The sequence below is a fragment of the Microtus ochrogaster genome, linkage group LG8 (assembly GCF_000317375.1).
Source record: "Microtus ochrogaster isolate Prairie Vole_2 linkage group LG8, MicOch1.0, whole genome shotgun sequence".
Classification (NCBI taxonomy): Eukaryota; Metazoa; Chordata; class Mammalia; order Rodentia; family Cricetidae; genus Microtus; species Microtus ochrogaster.
In genome coordinates, this window is record NC_022033.1 from 1,253,267 (window position 1) to 1,266,986 (window position 13,720).

Here is a 13,720-nt window from a genome sequence, read left to right on the forward strand (position 1 = left end):
CCCCACCTGGCTTTCTGGGTCCTCTGACCCCACCTGGCTTTCTGGGTCCTCTGGCCCATTCTCATCTTTTCGGGCCTCAGGACACTCTGAAGGTGTAGGGGGCAGGGCAGGGCATAACGTATCAGTGCTATGGTTACTGGTTACTCCATCACCCTCCACCTTCCTACGTTTTCTTACCTCATCAGTCACCTCGGCCCCGTGGGTAACAGGACAGGGTTGTTCAGCCTCCCTAGGTTCCTGGCTGCTAGGGCTCAGGGCACACCCCTCAAGGTTGTGGACAATTTTCTCCACCTGAGGATCTGCCTCCCATGGGATCTGCTCCTGCCTATTTCCCTCCAACTTTCTCTTCTTGCTCTCTTTGGGGCTCAGTGACTCAGCCTCACCCCTCTGGTCCCCATCCAAGGTTCCCACATCATCTTGGGGCTTTGTGCTCAGCAGCCAGGGATCCTCAGTTGATCCCCTGTCCCCACCCAGGTTCCTTCCAGATCCATAGGTCCGACCCTGTGTGCCAGCCTCTTGGAAGGGGTTTCTGGAGCCCTCATCCTTATCTGCCTGCCCTAGTGCCGAGAGTGGCCGGGGCCTGAATCTCTGCAGCTTGTCATGAGGCCCCCAGACAAACTGGCAGCGTGGCTTGAAGTGCTTCCAAGCAAAGTGCACCAGCTCGCGGCGTTGGCGCGGGCAGCGCACAGCAAACAAGAAGTAGTCCAGGGCACTCTGGCGCACACTGGGTAATTTGTTCTCCACTAGTGTCTCCTCCAGGAAGAAGCGGACCAGCGGTGCCTGGTAGCGCTCTAAGCCCAGCTCACCCAGTGACTTGAGAATGCGCGTAATACGCAGGTTGTTGTGGCTGTGTCTGTCAAAGTGGGTGACAAAAGGTTTTAGGTTTTTTTTTTGTTTTGTTTTTGAGACAGGGTTTCTCTGTATTTTTGGAGCCTATCCTGGAACTAGCGCTTGTAGACCAGGCTGGCCTTGAACTCACAGAGATCCGCCTGCCTCTGCCTCCTGAGTGTTGGGATTAAAGGAGGTTGGATGGAACCGGCCCTGGGGATACAGATCTGGTCAAGGCATCCCCAGCTGGCTTCATCTCAAATTTCAGGGTCTTCTCAGGCCCCCACCTGGGAAAATAGCCTGTGTACCCCGGACCTGTGGACAGGATCTGCACGTCCTGTCTGGGAAACACAGCTGAAAGCTAGAAGGGGCTGATGGCAGACCAGAGTGACTGAGATGTCTGCATGGATGGAGGGGATGAAAACTCCCAAGCCAAGGGACTGGTTCCTTATAATCCCACAACCCCCGCCACATGGCGGACCTGTACACTGTGGCTGTATTAAGCTTCTCTGCTGGAAGCCCAGTCCCAGATACTAAAGGCAGCAGGGATGGGAGGATGCCAGCAGGGCCCTGCGCTCACCTGTTCAGGTTGCGAAAGCGTAACTCGAAGTTCTGTGCACGGCAGACTGCACCCGTGTCCCGGTCCTTAAGTTGGATCCCATAAAAGCCTAGCATGAGCTCATAGGCCTGGACAAGACGCTCTTTGACCTCCATGGAGCTTTTGAATGCCTAGAAAACAACCCCCCTGGGGGCTCAGGTGATCCTCACTGGTCACTAGGCCACAGGCCCCTCCAAGGAGGAGGTGACATTAGCGCACCTCCAGGAAAGCTGTCCAGGGCCTCCCGACCCTTCTTTCTACTACTACTCAGCCTCTAAGGGATGCCCCCTTTCTGTGATGTCCCCAACGGGCGGCATCATTCCTATCAGGCAGACTTCTATATGCCACAGGGGCACCTTTGTCGGTGACCTCTCTGCAGGCGGGGGTAGCTCTCCTAACGCTCCAGCTGGGCCCAGGAAGGGAACTTACGTCAATCTCCTTGAGTGTGAGGGGCTTGGCGTGCCAGTTCACTCCCGGTTCCCTCAGAGGAAACAGCCTGTGAAGACGGTGAGGATACAGGTACTTTAGTATCAGGCAGCAACTCTTTGTCCTGAATTCAGTGCTTCCCTCTCATCCCTGGGGGGGGCGTTAGCTGGCGTCTGTCTTTTCCAAGGAACTGGGTAAGGATGGCAGTCAGCCGAGAGCAGTTAAAGTGGCTGCGTGGAGCCTCAGCCTTTGTGCTCATGGGCTGTGTAGTGTAAAGTCAAAATGGGCAAGATCAGTGTGTCTGTCACCTCTGGGGAGCAGCGTTTTCTCTCCTATGCCTTCCTATTTTGGTCTTTCTCGTCCTCAGTCCTGTAGAGTTACTGCCACAGTGTATGCCATACCAAAAGGGCACTGGGGGCAGTCATGGGAGCGATCCTCAGGCAAGGGATGTGTACTTGCCAGGAAATGGCTGCTGTGTGGCACCTCACTTGAGCCCTGCTGAAACCAAGGCAGGTCGCTCCAGCTGCCCACAGACCTGCACACAACGCCCCCACAGAGCCCAACAACAGGGAGACTGACTAGGATCCCTGTCACATACATACAGGCTCACGGAAGGAAGGAGTGCTTCAGACACACCTAAGCCTAGACACCACACGACAGCTCCCACCCAGGAGACCAGGCCCCTCTCTCCCTAGGTTCCGCTCACCACTGGATGTAGGAGTGATTCTCTTCAAGGAGCTCATAGTTGTCTTTCCACTTCTGAAGAATTTCCTCAATGAAAGAACCTGGAAGTCCCATGGGGAAAAGTCAGCTACAGAGGCCTCTGTGACACAGCTCAGGGGACAGAGTTATTTCAAAAATCACTGCCTACCCTCAATTGCTTTAGGGTTCACAGGACTCAGCGGAGCTACCCATAGCTCATCAAATACAAAATGTGCTAGTTTTAGGTAACTCGGCATGTGAGGGGTGTACTACTTCCTCTCTGGGGTGGGCATGTATGTGTGTGTATGTGTATGTGTGTGTGTGTGTGTGTATATGTGTGTATATGTATTTGTGTATATGTGCACATATATGGGTGTGCATGTATATATGTGTGTATGTGTATATGTATGTGTACGTGTGTATGTATGCATGTATGTATGTATGTGTGTGTGTGTATATATATTTACTATCAGCTAGGAAGCTAGGAAGAAATCCCCATAGAAACCGGGCCTGGAACATGGTCTAGAGAAGGTGTCTTTGAAGGCCAGACAGCAAACACCTCAGCTATGTAGCTGCATGGCCTTTTCCACGCTATAGCAAAAGAGTAACCGTGTAAGTGGATGGGTGTGAGCAGGCACCACAAAACTTTACTTATACCGTTTAATTTCAAATAACACTTATGTCACAAAACAGATATGGCACCTCATGTCTATAATTTCAGCACTTGGGAGGCTGAGGTGGGAAAATCTTGAGTTTGAGACCAGCCTAGGATGCACAGAAAGACCATTTTAAAACCCCGAAAGCTTACTCTCTGGCCCCTCAACCTAAGCTCCAATCCCCTTGGCAGCTTCAAGGGGGCACTGCAGAGACATTGAAAGCCAAAATTGGCTGGGCAGTGGTGGCGACGGCCTTTAGTCCCAACACTCAGGAGGCAGAGGCAGGCAGATTTCTGTGAGTTCGAGGCCAGTCTGGTCTACAAGAGCTAGTTCCAGGACAGGCTCCCAAGCTACAGAGAGACCCTGTTTTGAAAATTAAAAAAAAAAAAGCCAAAATTGGACTGAGGACACAGATAGCCTAACAGAATGGACAACGGCCAAGGGCAGAAGGGCTGGAGCTGAGTGAGGAGGTACCATTTGGCTGGAAGCAGATCTCATTCTTGTAGAAACTCAGGTTGGACATGTCGCCATTACAGTCTTGATCTGCCAAATCCTAAAGAGCCAGAGAAAGGATGGGTGAGGATTCATGAGAAACAGGCTGTCTCTGAGAGCCCCCAACTCATGCAGACCCCAAAGGGTAGCAAGGGTAGGTTTAGAGGACAGCACTACCTTCAGCCCCCTACTCCCCTTCTGTACCTCAAAAATACCACAGGGGTTGCCAGTACTCATGGGTTCAGAGGAGAGACTGAGGTGATCCCCTGTACCAGCCAGGGAGCCTGTGTGAGCACTGAGTCACATGTTCTGTCAGAACACGGTCCCTCATTTTAAAGCTACTCTCTGAGGCTCAGGTAAGACAACATGCTCTATCACCCATGACTAGGGGAAAGGCACGGATCTGCACTGACAATGAAGAACACACCCCAGAACCCAAAGCTGGAGTTTCAGCAGGCCAAGGGTTACTCTACTTGAGTAGGGGACATGTGTACTTACCGGATAGTGGTGTCGGTACCTTTGCATATCCTGCATAGCTCGCCAGTTTCGGTACCTTGTCATCTTGGGCTGGAGAGAGAATAAAAGGAATAAGTGACCTGGAAAGTGTCCAGGATGAAGGCAGCAGGGCTTGGGGCAACCACCATTGAGCTCTAGGCAAGAGGAATGGGTATTTCTGGTTTTTTCTTCTGGTCTCCACCCACCCATGTCAGGGGTTCTGAGAAGGCAGATCCAGACACTAGAGAAACACACCATGTCAACACAGAGGAACTGGAGTAGCCTCAACTACTGCTCCTGCCTCTCTCAGGACTTCCCTTTTCTCCTTAGCATGCTCTGGCCCAGGCTAGCCTGCATACTTCCAAGGTGTGCATGGCTGGTGCTTTTCTGTCCCCAGGCCCCAGGTGCATGTCCTCTCTGGTCTGCTGGCCAACCTTGTTTGGGTCTAAGTCCTATGTGTGTCCCCCTTCCCTGAGTACTACAGTATTTTCCCCCACATTATGCTATGAATGGTCACTGGGCTGAATCCCCAAGGGCAGCTACTTTGCCAGCCACAGTCTCAAGAGAAAACCCAGATGCCTCTGGATGGGTCTGATGGATGGGGATGAATGAGGCCCCTTCCCTGCACACCCATGCTCCTCCCTGGCTTAAAGTGATGGAAGACACTATGCCTCCAAGCTAGGGCTGGCTGTTTTGTTTTGTTTTGTTTGGTTTGTTTGATTTTTGGAGACAGGGTTTCTCTGTGTAACAGTCCTAGCTACCTCTTGTAGACCAGGCTGGCCTTGAACTCACAGAGATCCACCTGCCTCTGCCTCCCAATTGCTGCTGGGATTAAAGGCGTGCGCCACCTCCGCCTGGTGGGCCTGGCTTTTAGTGACTACCCCTTCAGATATGATCCAAGAGCTCTCAAGGGGAAACAATTCCTATCAGGGCCTTTGGGCTTTACCCAGCCTCAGCTTCGTTCCATTGTAGTCAGGCAGAGGCCTGCGCTGGCCTGCCTGGAAGGCCAGCCTGAGAGCCTGCCTCTCCAGATTCTGGGCCACCTTCCCAAAATAGCAGACACCCAGAGATTGTAGCAGCGGAGAGAATGGTCATAGTCCTTACTCTCATTTTCTAGGCTTACCACCAAACCTGAAACCACAGTTATTTATAACCAGGACAGCGCATCTTACAGAATGACACTGCGACTTATTTGCTGGTTGCTACAAAAGTATACCCGGAGACAAGCTCTTGATGGCAACAAAAGTTACCAGAGCTAGAGGCAGACAAGACAGCCCCCTGCCCCAGGTCTCCTAGGCCGGGGTCGCTTCCGAGCCCGTGGAGTCCGTCTGCAGTCGGGGGCCGAACGTGGGGCGGAGGAAGGACAACCAGAGGAAAGGCCACCCACGCAGGACGGGGACCTGGGGCGCTCTCTGACGTCACCCACGCACGACCCCCCCCATCAGTCGCTGCCCTGACGTCACCGGCGCTCGGTCAGACACGGCCTGGGCCCGGCGCCCCCTCGGGACAGCGGCCAGGGCCAGGCGCTGCCGGCCTGGTGCCGCCCTGTCGCCTTCCTGCACCTGGAACACGCCTGGCCGTGTCTCCTCCGCGTTGTCGTCCTCGTCGCCCGTGTCCGCATCGCCCGTATCATCCGCCTGGCCGTCCTCGCCATCCTCCTCGCTCTCGTCCTCCCAGGTGGAATCGCAGTTCAGGTCGTCCATGCTCGAGAGGCAGGACCAGCTTTCCGCGGAAAGGAAAGTGAAAGAGGAGGAAGCGCGGAGGCGGGGCGGCGCCAGGTCCCGCCCACCGCTCAGTTTCCGCCGTTACGCGAGGTACCCAGCCTCCCTGGGAGCTGGGCGCGAAGAGAAGGCGATCCCGGCGAAGGGCAACCCCTGGAGGCTGTGCACCGGGGATCCCTGCCCCCCACCGTCTCCCGGAGGATAAAGGGAGGCTTCTCCCCAGCCCTGCGGGAAGTGCCTCTCCGCCTGCTGTGAGGGCTGCTGGGTGCTGGTCTCTAATCTTGGTTGAGCTGTCTAACTGCGGTATTCTCTGTCTGGATTCTGTGTCCATAATAGCTCACTCAGTACGTATTTGTGTGTAGCTGTTTGGATGCACATAGACACCAGTCATCGGTGTTGAGAATAGCTTCTCAGTAGCGTTGTCCACCCTATTGTTTTGAGACAGGGGCCCTTTCACTTGGAGCTCACAGATTCTGTGAGGCTTGCTTGCTATCCAGCAAATTCCAGGGATCCTACTACTGTTTCTGCCTCCCCAGTACTGGAATTACAGGTATACGCCACCAACTCTAGCTTCTAGGTTGTGCTCAAACGCAGGTAATCTTATGCTTGTAAGGCAGGCATTTAAAAACAATAACAACAACAAAACCACTTGAGCCATGTCCCGTACACCCCTCTGCTTTCTGAAAGAACAATAGTGAACGCCTGAAGCTATGGGAGTTCTGGAAACCCGCTAATGTTCACTGCAAATTTCCTTGGATCATGTGGATAGGTAGCCCTTGGATGTTAGTTGGAATTCCACTGCCGATTGTGGCCACGAGTCTGACCTCGTTAAGTGACATACTGTTTGAAACGAGATAGGGAAAGTTAAGGGGACATGAATGGAATGCAGGGGAAAGGACCCTCATTCCAGTATGGTTGAAGTTTCTCACCAGTTGAGAGTTAGGAATTATAGGACAGTTAATAAATTTTTTTGAAGACTACCTACATATACAAAATATTCCTTTTATATAACCATATCCCAAATAGTATATATGTTATATATATTAAATGTATATATTTAAAGCCAGGTGTGGCACACTGTTTATTATGTATATAGTGTTCTGTCTGCATGTATGTCTGCAGGCCAGAAGAGGGCGCCAGATCTCATTAAAGATGGTTGTGAGCCACCATGTAGGAGCTGGGAATTGAACTCAGGACCCCTGGAAGAGCAGCCAGTGCTGAGCCATCTCTCCAGCCCGCCCCCCAATATTAAAATAGTAATGATTGTACTTCAGGCTTCTGTGTATATAACCTTCAAGTGTGGCCTTACTCCTTGACCAGATGTAAATCTGTAATTATCTGGGAATCTCACAGTAAAAATACATTGTCTCTAGCGACTGCCCAGCACACAGTAGAGACTGTGGAATGATCTGTTAAGTTCTCTAGGAACTCCTTGAGTTAAACTTCAGAAACCACCACAATTGGACTGATTGACGACTGTAGAGACGCATATGCCATTTTCTCTTGAGAAGCTCGTCCACTTGGATGTGCTCTGCTTTTCCCAAACACCTCTATCAACCCATGTGCCTCACACTGACTCACCCTGTGAAGTCAAGAATCCTGGCTTTATCTGAGTGATCTCTGAAAGAACTCATGGACCAGCAGAATGATCAATGGGTAAAGGCACTAACTTGCTATCAAACCTGGGAACCTGAACTCACTCCAAGGGACCCACATGGTCAAAGACAAGAACTGGCTGCCGAAAGTTGTCCCTGACCTCCTCATGTACTCCCACACAAATACAAACGCACATTAAGTAAATAAAAAATGTAATTAAAAAAAACACATTTCCAGTGCTGTAGGTGGCGGCATGGAGCTGTGTCTGACCTCTGCTCCACGGCTTCTGATACCAGCCTTGCTCAGGCTGGACCTCGTTAAAGGCTTTGTTGGGTTTGACAGCTTTATCAGCACTCAGAAGACAGGAAGACAGAAGCAGGCAGATCTCTGAGAGTTCAAGGCCAGCCTGGTCTACAGAGTGAGTTCCAGGACAGACTCCAAAGCTATGCAGGGAATCCTGTCTCGAAAAACTAAACTGAAACAATAAAAACAAAACATGTCTTTAGATAGGGAAGCTAAAGGTGGGGTGTTAGTGGGTGCTGGAGACATCTCCTCAAGGTTTGTCCATCCCTTGGATGGGCAACACCCACCCCTAACTGCCCCAGAAAATTCAAAGATCGACATGCCATGGGCTGATAATAATATCTGCATGAGGCAGTGGCTGCCTACACAAGGCAGGTGCCAGTGCAGCAGCTGCAGACCTGTGCTGTCATTGTTAAAGATACCGACACCAGTGTTTCTGTTGCAACCATGTTGATTTGCCTGTTAGCTGCTTTTGAGAGTCTGCCACATGCTGCTCTTTCCTTGAGTGTCTTTGGTCTGAAAATGCCCAGGGTGGCTCAGTGCTGCCTCACCTACAAGGAGAGTCAAAATATTTCCCCAAGTCATGAAGAAAAGGAGACTTCTGTCCACATAGGAGGTAGTACTGCTTGCCTTGAGCTTCACAGGTGTCTGGCTGGGGTGAGCTCAGGTTAGAAGTCCTTTGGGAATAACAAGTTACAGCCCTGTTATTTTGCCCTTTCTGATTGCCCCACTACCACAAACACTTTGTAGCCTGCTGTTGCTACTCAGTATTCTTCATTGTTTTCTGTGCAGAACCCACTCCTGGTTCCCTTCTCCGCCACCTCTGAGCCAGACTGGGAGAGGTAGGACCACACCTCCCTATGCTTTACAGAGTAGGTGTCCTTGTGGTCCCGTGTGTCCTCAACAAAGGATGCCATCTATGGTGGAGGTCGTCAGTCTCAGCACCAGTGTGGCTTTTCAGTTATTAAAAGTCTGAACGTTTGTTCAGCCATTTCCTTTTGTTTTATAGCTAGTAGCACTCTTGTATCTGTACGTGGCACCCTTGCCTCCTTTGCACTCTGGTTTCCTTCTCAGCTCTTGTTGGTAGCTTATTCTTGGTTAGGGGTGCACAGATTCCCAGCCTAGGCCGGGGAAGGGTAAGCAGAACTCCAGGTTATACTGCCAGGCTGTGACATACTTCATGCCAGCAGCATGACCTAGACCCCCCCCCCGTGTGTGTGTGTGTGTGTGTGTGTGTGTGTGTGTGTGTGTGTGTGTGTATCTGTTTTTTCAAAACAGGGTTTCTCTGTGTAACAGCTCTGGCTGTCCTGGAACTCACTTTGTAAACTAGGCTGGCCTCAAACTCACAAGAGATCTGCCTGCCTCTGCCTCCTGAGTACTGGGATTAAAGGCGTGTGTCACCACTGCCCAGCTACCTAGATCTATTTCTCTTAAGGGACGCAGGGACTCAGGAGGGCAGCAGGTTTGAGACAATATGGCCAGAATGGGACATTGCGTCATTGGGTGAAGTCTGCTGTCGGAACAAATTGAAAATGTCTCAGGACAAATGTCTTGACCTGACCCTCCTGCTGCTCTCGTGCCCCTAGATTGTTCTCAGGTGGTTTTAGAAGGATGAACTTGACAGGAGAGAAGACTGCCTTCTTGATCATAACCCAGTGCTCCTCAGGGGCACTATCTGCTCCCCATTTGTCCTGCTGGTGGTGGATTCAATAGCAAGGCTTCTCCCACCAAATAAGACTCCAGTAGTGTGAACACTGGGCATGGAGTGGCCCCAAGCCAGTTCCCCAAACATGCTGTAACACTGCTTTCCCTGTCTCTTGCACTGGGACATATATGTCACCGCTCCATGTCTGAGCAGTCTATAGTATCAGGGCGTCATCTCAGTAGGCTCCTCTTCCGCCCTATCCCAGGAGGCAGGAAACTGTTATGACCTTGTCCAGGCCCTACAGAAGAGAGGACAGGACAGGAGCCTAGAGGAACTCATCTGAGTCCACTCAAGATGCTTTCAGCACCAGGGAGGGACTAGTGGTTTATTCCTGGTGACCCACCTGTCCTGACTGGGAGTGGCAGTGGGCTGGTACAGGCAGCAGCCTTGGGTCTAACGCCAGACAGCAGCTGGGCAGGCAGTGGTGGGGGCTGGGGCTGGGGGTGGGTGTCCCGCTAGTCTGTGATGCCGGGAAGCTGTCTAAGTGCACCCTACAGCTATGAATCCTGTGGGGAGTCCTTTCCTCTGTAGAAAACATCTATTTTAGTAGCAAATTACACAACTGCCAAGATGATTTTTTTTTTAATGATTTAATGTTTTGCAAATGAAAGTGTACTTCAACCATCAGGCCAGTGGCTCTTCAGTCTGATGGCTATGCCTTTATTCCATGTCCTTAATTGGTCTTTTCCAAGTTACTAAAATTACAAAAATAACCGCTAAAAATTCTGTATCTGGCATATAAAAACGGGGCCAGAGGTATCTCAGTAGTTACCTTAAAACAAAACATCTCAGAAAAAACACATCACAAGTTTAACTTCTGCAGTATTTTTCTTCATACAAAACACTAGTAAAATAGGCTTCTTAAAAATTAAATAGTGAAATACCAACCAAATTATATACATTGTTACAGTACAAGTGAATGAGGCAAAATATCCAGTTCTGTTTCCCAGATGGGGGAGGCCTTCTGTGCACAGTGTGTGCTGGGTGAACTCCAAAGACACCTTTTCCTGATGCTGGTGCACACTGGAGCCGCACAGGACAAGCGGATGCAGAGTGGGCATCCAGGGAAGATGGGTGGCTCCCTCGTCAAAGGGCAGTGAGGGTGGCCACTTATTGCTTGCTGACTCTCGGTCCTCTGGTCCGATGCACCTGCTCCTCTCCACACACTGTGGACACAGAGGGAACCAACCAGGAGAAAGCAAGAGGCTGGCTCAGAGGCTTCACCATCCAAGCAGAGTGGACGCTGGACCCATCAGGTGCTCTTACGGTCTGCTGACACAGGAGAAGCCCCCACTAGCATCTCTGCGGGATGGTCACATTCACCCAGGGCCCTGAGAACAGGCAGTGAGGGCTTGTAGCATTGGAGCATCGCTGTGGCCGCCTGGGGCTGAGGTGTCTATGTCCGGCGCCTCTTGGCAGCACTGGGGCTGGAAGGATTGCTGTTGGCAGTCAGGACCTTGTCAGTGACCCGGCTGCGTTTCCGCTTGTCTGCCCCTTCTTTGCACCCCAAGTCTGAGGAGTTCCTCTCCTTGTCTTTGCTGGATTTTTCTAATGCTCTCCCCAAGCTCCCTGAAGATGAAAAAACTGAGAAACAAAATCATTTGGCTGAAAACAATATACAGAAACTCCTTCCGTTTTCCTGTTCAGCTAGGTGATCAGATGCACATCAGGCTCTTTGCCCCTAATGTCCCCTAGGGAGGAGGCCTGCACAGCTGGGCTGCAAGAGAAACCTAGTCTCCCTAGGGGTCTCCTGAGCACACCCTGATGCTACCAGGTTTGGCCTTAGTCTGAACACTTGGCCCCTCCTGCCTAAGGGGATCCGCACTGAGTTCATCTTTAAGTGGATCCTCCATCCCTCAGATCCCACGGCTTCTTGATCTCACTCTGCCCGAGGCAGGTTTCAGGAGTGAGGAGATGGGGGCTGTGCTCCAAAGGGCATTCCACACTTACCATCATCAGCCCCACTGTGGGGGTCCACATCCTCCTTCATCTCCTCCTTCATTTCCTCTTCAATGACCACTTTTCCTGTGGAGGAGACAGCTGCCGTTCACTGGAAACCCACGGTGGTGGCCAGCGCTGGGGGACGGTCTGGCCATGACTGCTTCCGATTCTCGCTGCCCACACAGGCCTCGGCGTCCATCACGAGATGGCATCCATCAGGAGACTGCCTTTGAGCACCGCTCTCCCCAGCCCTGGGTTCCCAAAACCTCCCAGGTGCCACTGGAGGCAGGGTCTGAGCAGGATCCTTCCACCTCCCTGGAGGCCCCAGACCTCCCCACCTTTGGCCTGGTCCGGCTTTTTTTATTCCCAGCCCTGATGGTGGCCGCGTCTCACCTTCTCGGACCTCCTGAATGATCTCATCGGGAAGGACAAAGTTCCTCTCTGGGTTTGGGAATGGAAGAATCTCAGACTCGTGCTGCCGGCACAAAGCATTTTGTATTTTCAAGAAACAGAAAACAGGATGTCAGCGCACTAAGACGCACGGGAGGAGCAGGCTGGAGGCTGGTTGCTGAGGGGCTCCTTCCTTTGGTTTGCAGAGTCTACCTCAGCTGGGCTTTTCGAATGATTAGGGAGGCCCGGGCTAGCATCAGCCCAGTGAAACCAGAGGACAGGATCAGGTTCATGCAGCCGAGAGGACCCTGAAGACACGGCAGCCCTGCTGATATGCACACCAGGACCTGACCTGGCTCACCATGGTAGCATCGCACCAGGACAGTGTTCTCCAGGGGCACCGTGACCACAGACGCCTCCAGCTCCACCCAACCTGGTACCTAGTTACACCGCCTGTCAGACACTATAGACAAATCTGACCAGCCCGGTTACCAGTTACCCTGCATACCTGTCACACATTGCCAGCTCTCCAAACTGGTTACCTAGGTTCCCACAGGCACAGCTACCTCTAAGCTCTATGAGGAGGACTGTGTCTGGCCCCCACAGAGATTTCAAATTCACCTCCGTGGGACTCAGGAACCCTCCACCTAAAGTACTTAGTATTTTTTTCACTATGGCTGATGCTTCTCTCTGCACCTACCTATCTCCCTGGACCACCCCAAATCTAAAGCAGGTTCCTAGTTAGTGCTTTTCACAGCAGGGCCTGAGCTTTCCTAAAGGAGGGACCTCAGCTACTGAGGTCACATCTGCTCTGCATAGCAAACCCCCAAGTGAGCAGTGGGCTCTGTCCTGTACCGCAGCTGATCCTAGGAAGACAGGAATGCGGGGCTTGTCTTCACCTTCAGCCCCCAAATGGGTGGGCCACGGTCCAACTCACCAGTGCCTGCATGTCGTACATAGTGCTCAGATGGTCCCAGATGACCTTGGATGGCACCTGGCGCCCAATGTTCTGGCTGAACTTGTCTCGAATACAAATCATGTGGAAGTGCCGATTCACTCCTGCCAGGCAGGACAGTGGGTTAAGGGACGGGGCGGCACCTCTGTGCAGAGAGCATGGATGCCGGAGGGGCAATAGGAGATGGCAGGTGTGTGGGGGGGGGAGTTGCAGGAGTCAGGTGTCAAAGGGGATAGAGGTACAGCAGGCGGGTCCCGGTCAAGGGGGCTGCAGATGCGGGGAGAGTGGAGGCATTCCCTGGGGAAAGGAGTGTCTCATGGACAGGAGTGGCCCCAGAGCGAGGGCTTCTCCGGCAGGAAAGTCATGGGGTCTCGGATTAGCAGGGCACCCCGAAATGGGAGGTCCCATCCCGGGAGAGGTCGCAGGCTCCGCCCGCCCGCTCGCCCGCCCCACCCCCACGCGGGTGCGCGGCGCCGCGCGGCGCTCACCGACAGGCTTGTGGCCCAGCATGGCGTGGAAGAGGCACACCTCCACCTCAGGGCTCCACACTACCGTTTCTTCAGCAGGGCTCGGGGCTGCCTCGCCTGGGCCCTTGTCACCTGGGGCGCCCGTGCCGCCCACCTCGGCCTCCCCCATGGCCGCCGGCGAGCAACGAGCTCCCGGCGAAAGGAGGCTTGCTAAAGGCTCCGCGCAGGCGCACTCGATGCCGAGGGCGCGCACTCGCCGGGCTCGGGAACGCGGGGCACCCGCGTCCGCGCAGGCGCAACAGAGGCTGGCTTCCGGTGCCGGCACCGCCCTCTAGTGTCCAATCCTTTCCCTGCCTTCGACTCATCTAGCGAGGGAAGAGGGCACCAGCTGGGCATGGTGGCACAGTCCCTTAATCCCAGCACTCGGGAGGCAGAGACAGGAGGG

At 52.9% G+C, this 13,720-nt stretch overlaps 2 protein-coding genes across 6 annotated transcripts in view; both read right to left on the reverse strand.

Moving 5' to 3' along the window:
- The window catches only part of Ogfr (opioid growth factor receptor), a 7,193-nt gene extending 690 nt beyond the window's left edge, over positions 1-6,503 (reverse strand). Inside the window, exons 1-7 of one of the 3 annotated variants that reach the window (XM_005362742.2) lie at positions 5,760-6,503; positions 4,201-4,269; positions 3,685-3,763; positions 2,559-2,637; positions 1,856-1,922; positions 1,409-1,557; positions 7-853 (exon numbers count right to left, since the gene is read on the reverse strand). In XM_005362742.2, coding sequence (XP_005362799.1) covers positions 7-853; positions 1,409-1,557; positions 1,856-1,922; positions 2,559-2,637; positions 3,685-3,763; positions 4,201-4,269; positions 5,760-5,900 — 1,431 coding nt within the window. In that variant the 5' untranslated portion in view covers positions 5,901-6,503. Of the gene's footprint in view, positions 854-1,408; positions 1,558-1,855; positions 1,923-2,558; positions 2,638-3,684; positions 3,764-4,200; positions 4,270-5,447; positions 5,720-5,759 lie in introns of those variants that run through there. The other 2 variants (XM_026787293.1, XM_026787295.1) reach the window with 2 other exon arrangements.
- A 3,601-nt stretch (positions 6,504-10,104) lies between these two features.
- On the reverse strand, positions 10,105-13,496 carry Mrgbp (MRG domain binding protein). 3 transcript variants are annotated; one of them, XM_013352091.2, is made up of 5 exons: positions 13,297-13,496; positions 12,791-12,912; positions 11,857-11,938; positions 11,473-11,547; positions 10,105-10,961 (listed from the first exon to the last, which is right to left on the reverse strand). In XM_013352091.2, the coding sequence occupies exons 1-5, from the start codon at positions 13,442-13,444 to the stop codon at positions 10,816-10,818; spliced, it is 573 nt and encodes a 190-aa protein (XP_013207545.1). In that variant the 5' UTR covers positions 13,445-13,496; the 3' UTR covers positions 10,105-10,815. The 3 variants fall into 3 exon arrangements, with proteins under 3 accessions (XP_013207545.1, XP_005362800.1, XP_026642828.1); XM_005362743.2 differs by having other exon boundaries at positions 10,105-11,106; XM_026787027.1 differs by lacking the exon at positions 10,105-10,961 and having other exon boundaries at positions 11,478-11,938.
- Positions 13,497-13,720: the final 224 nt, after the last annotated feature.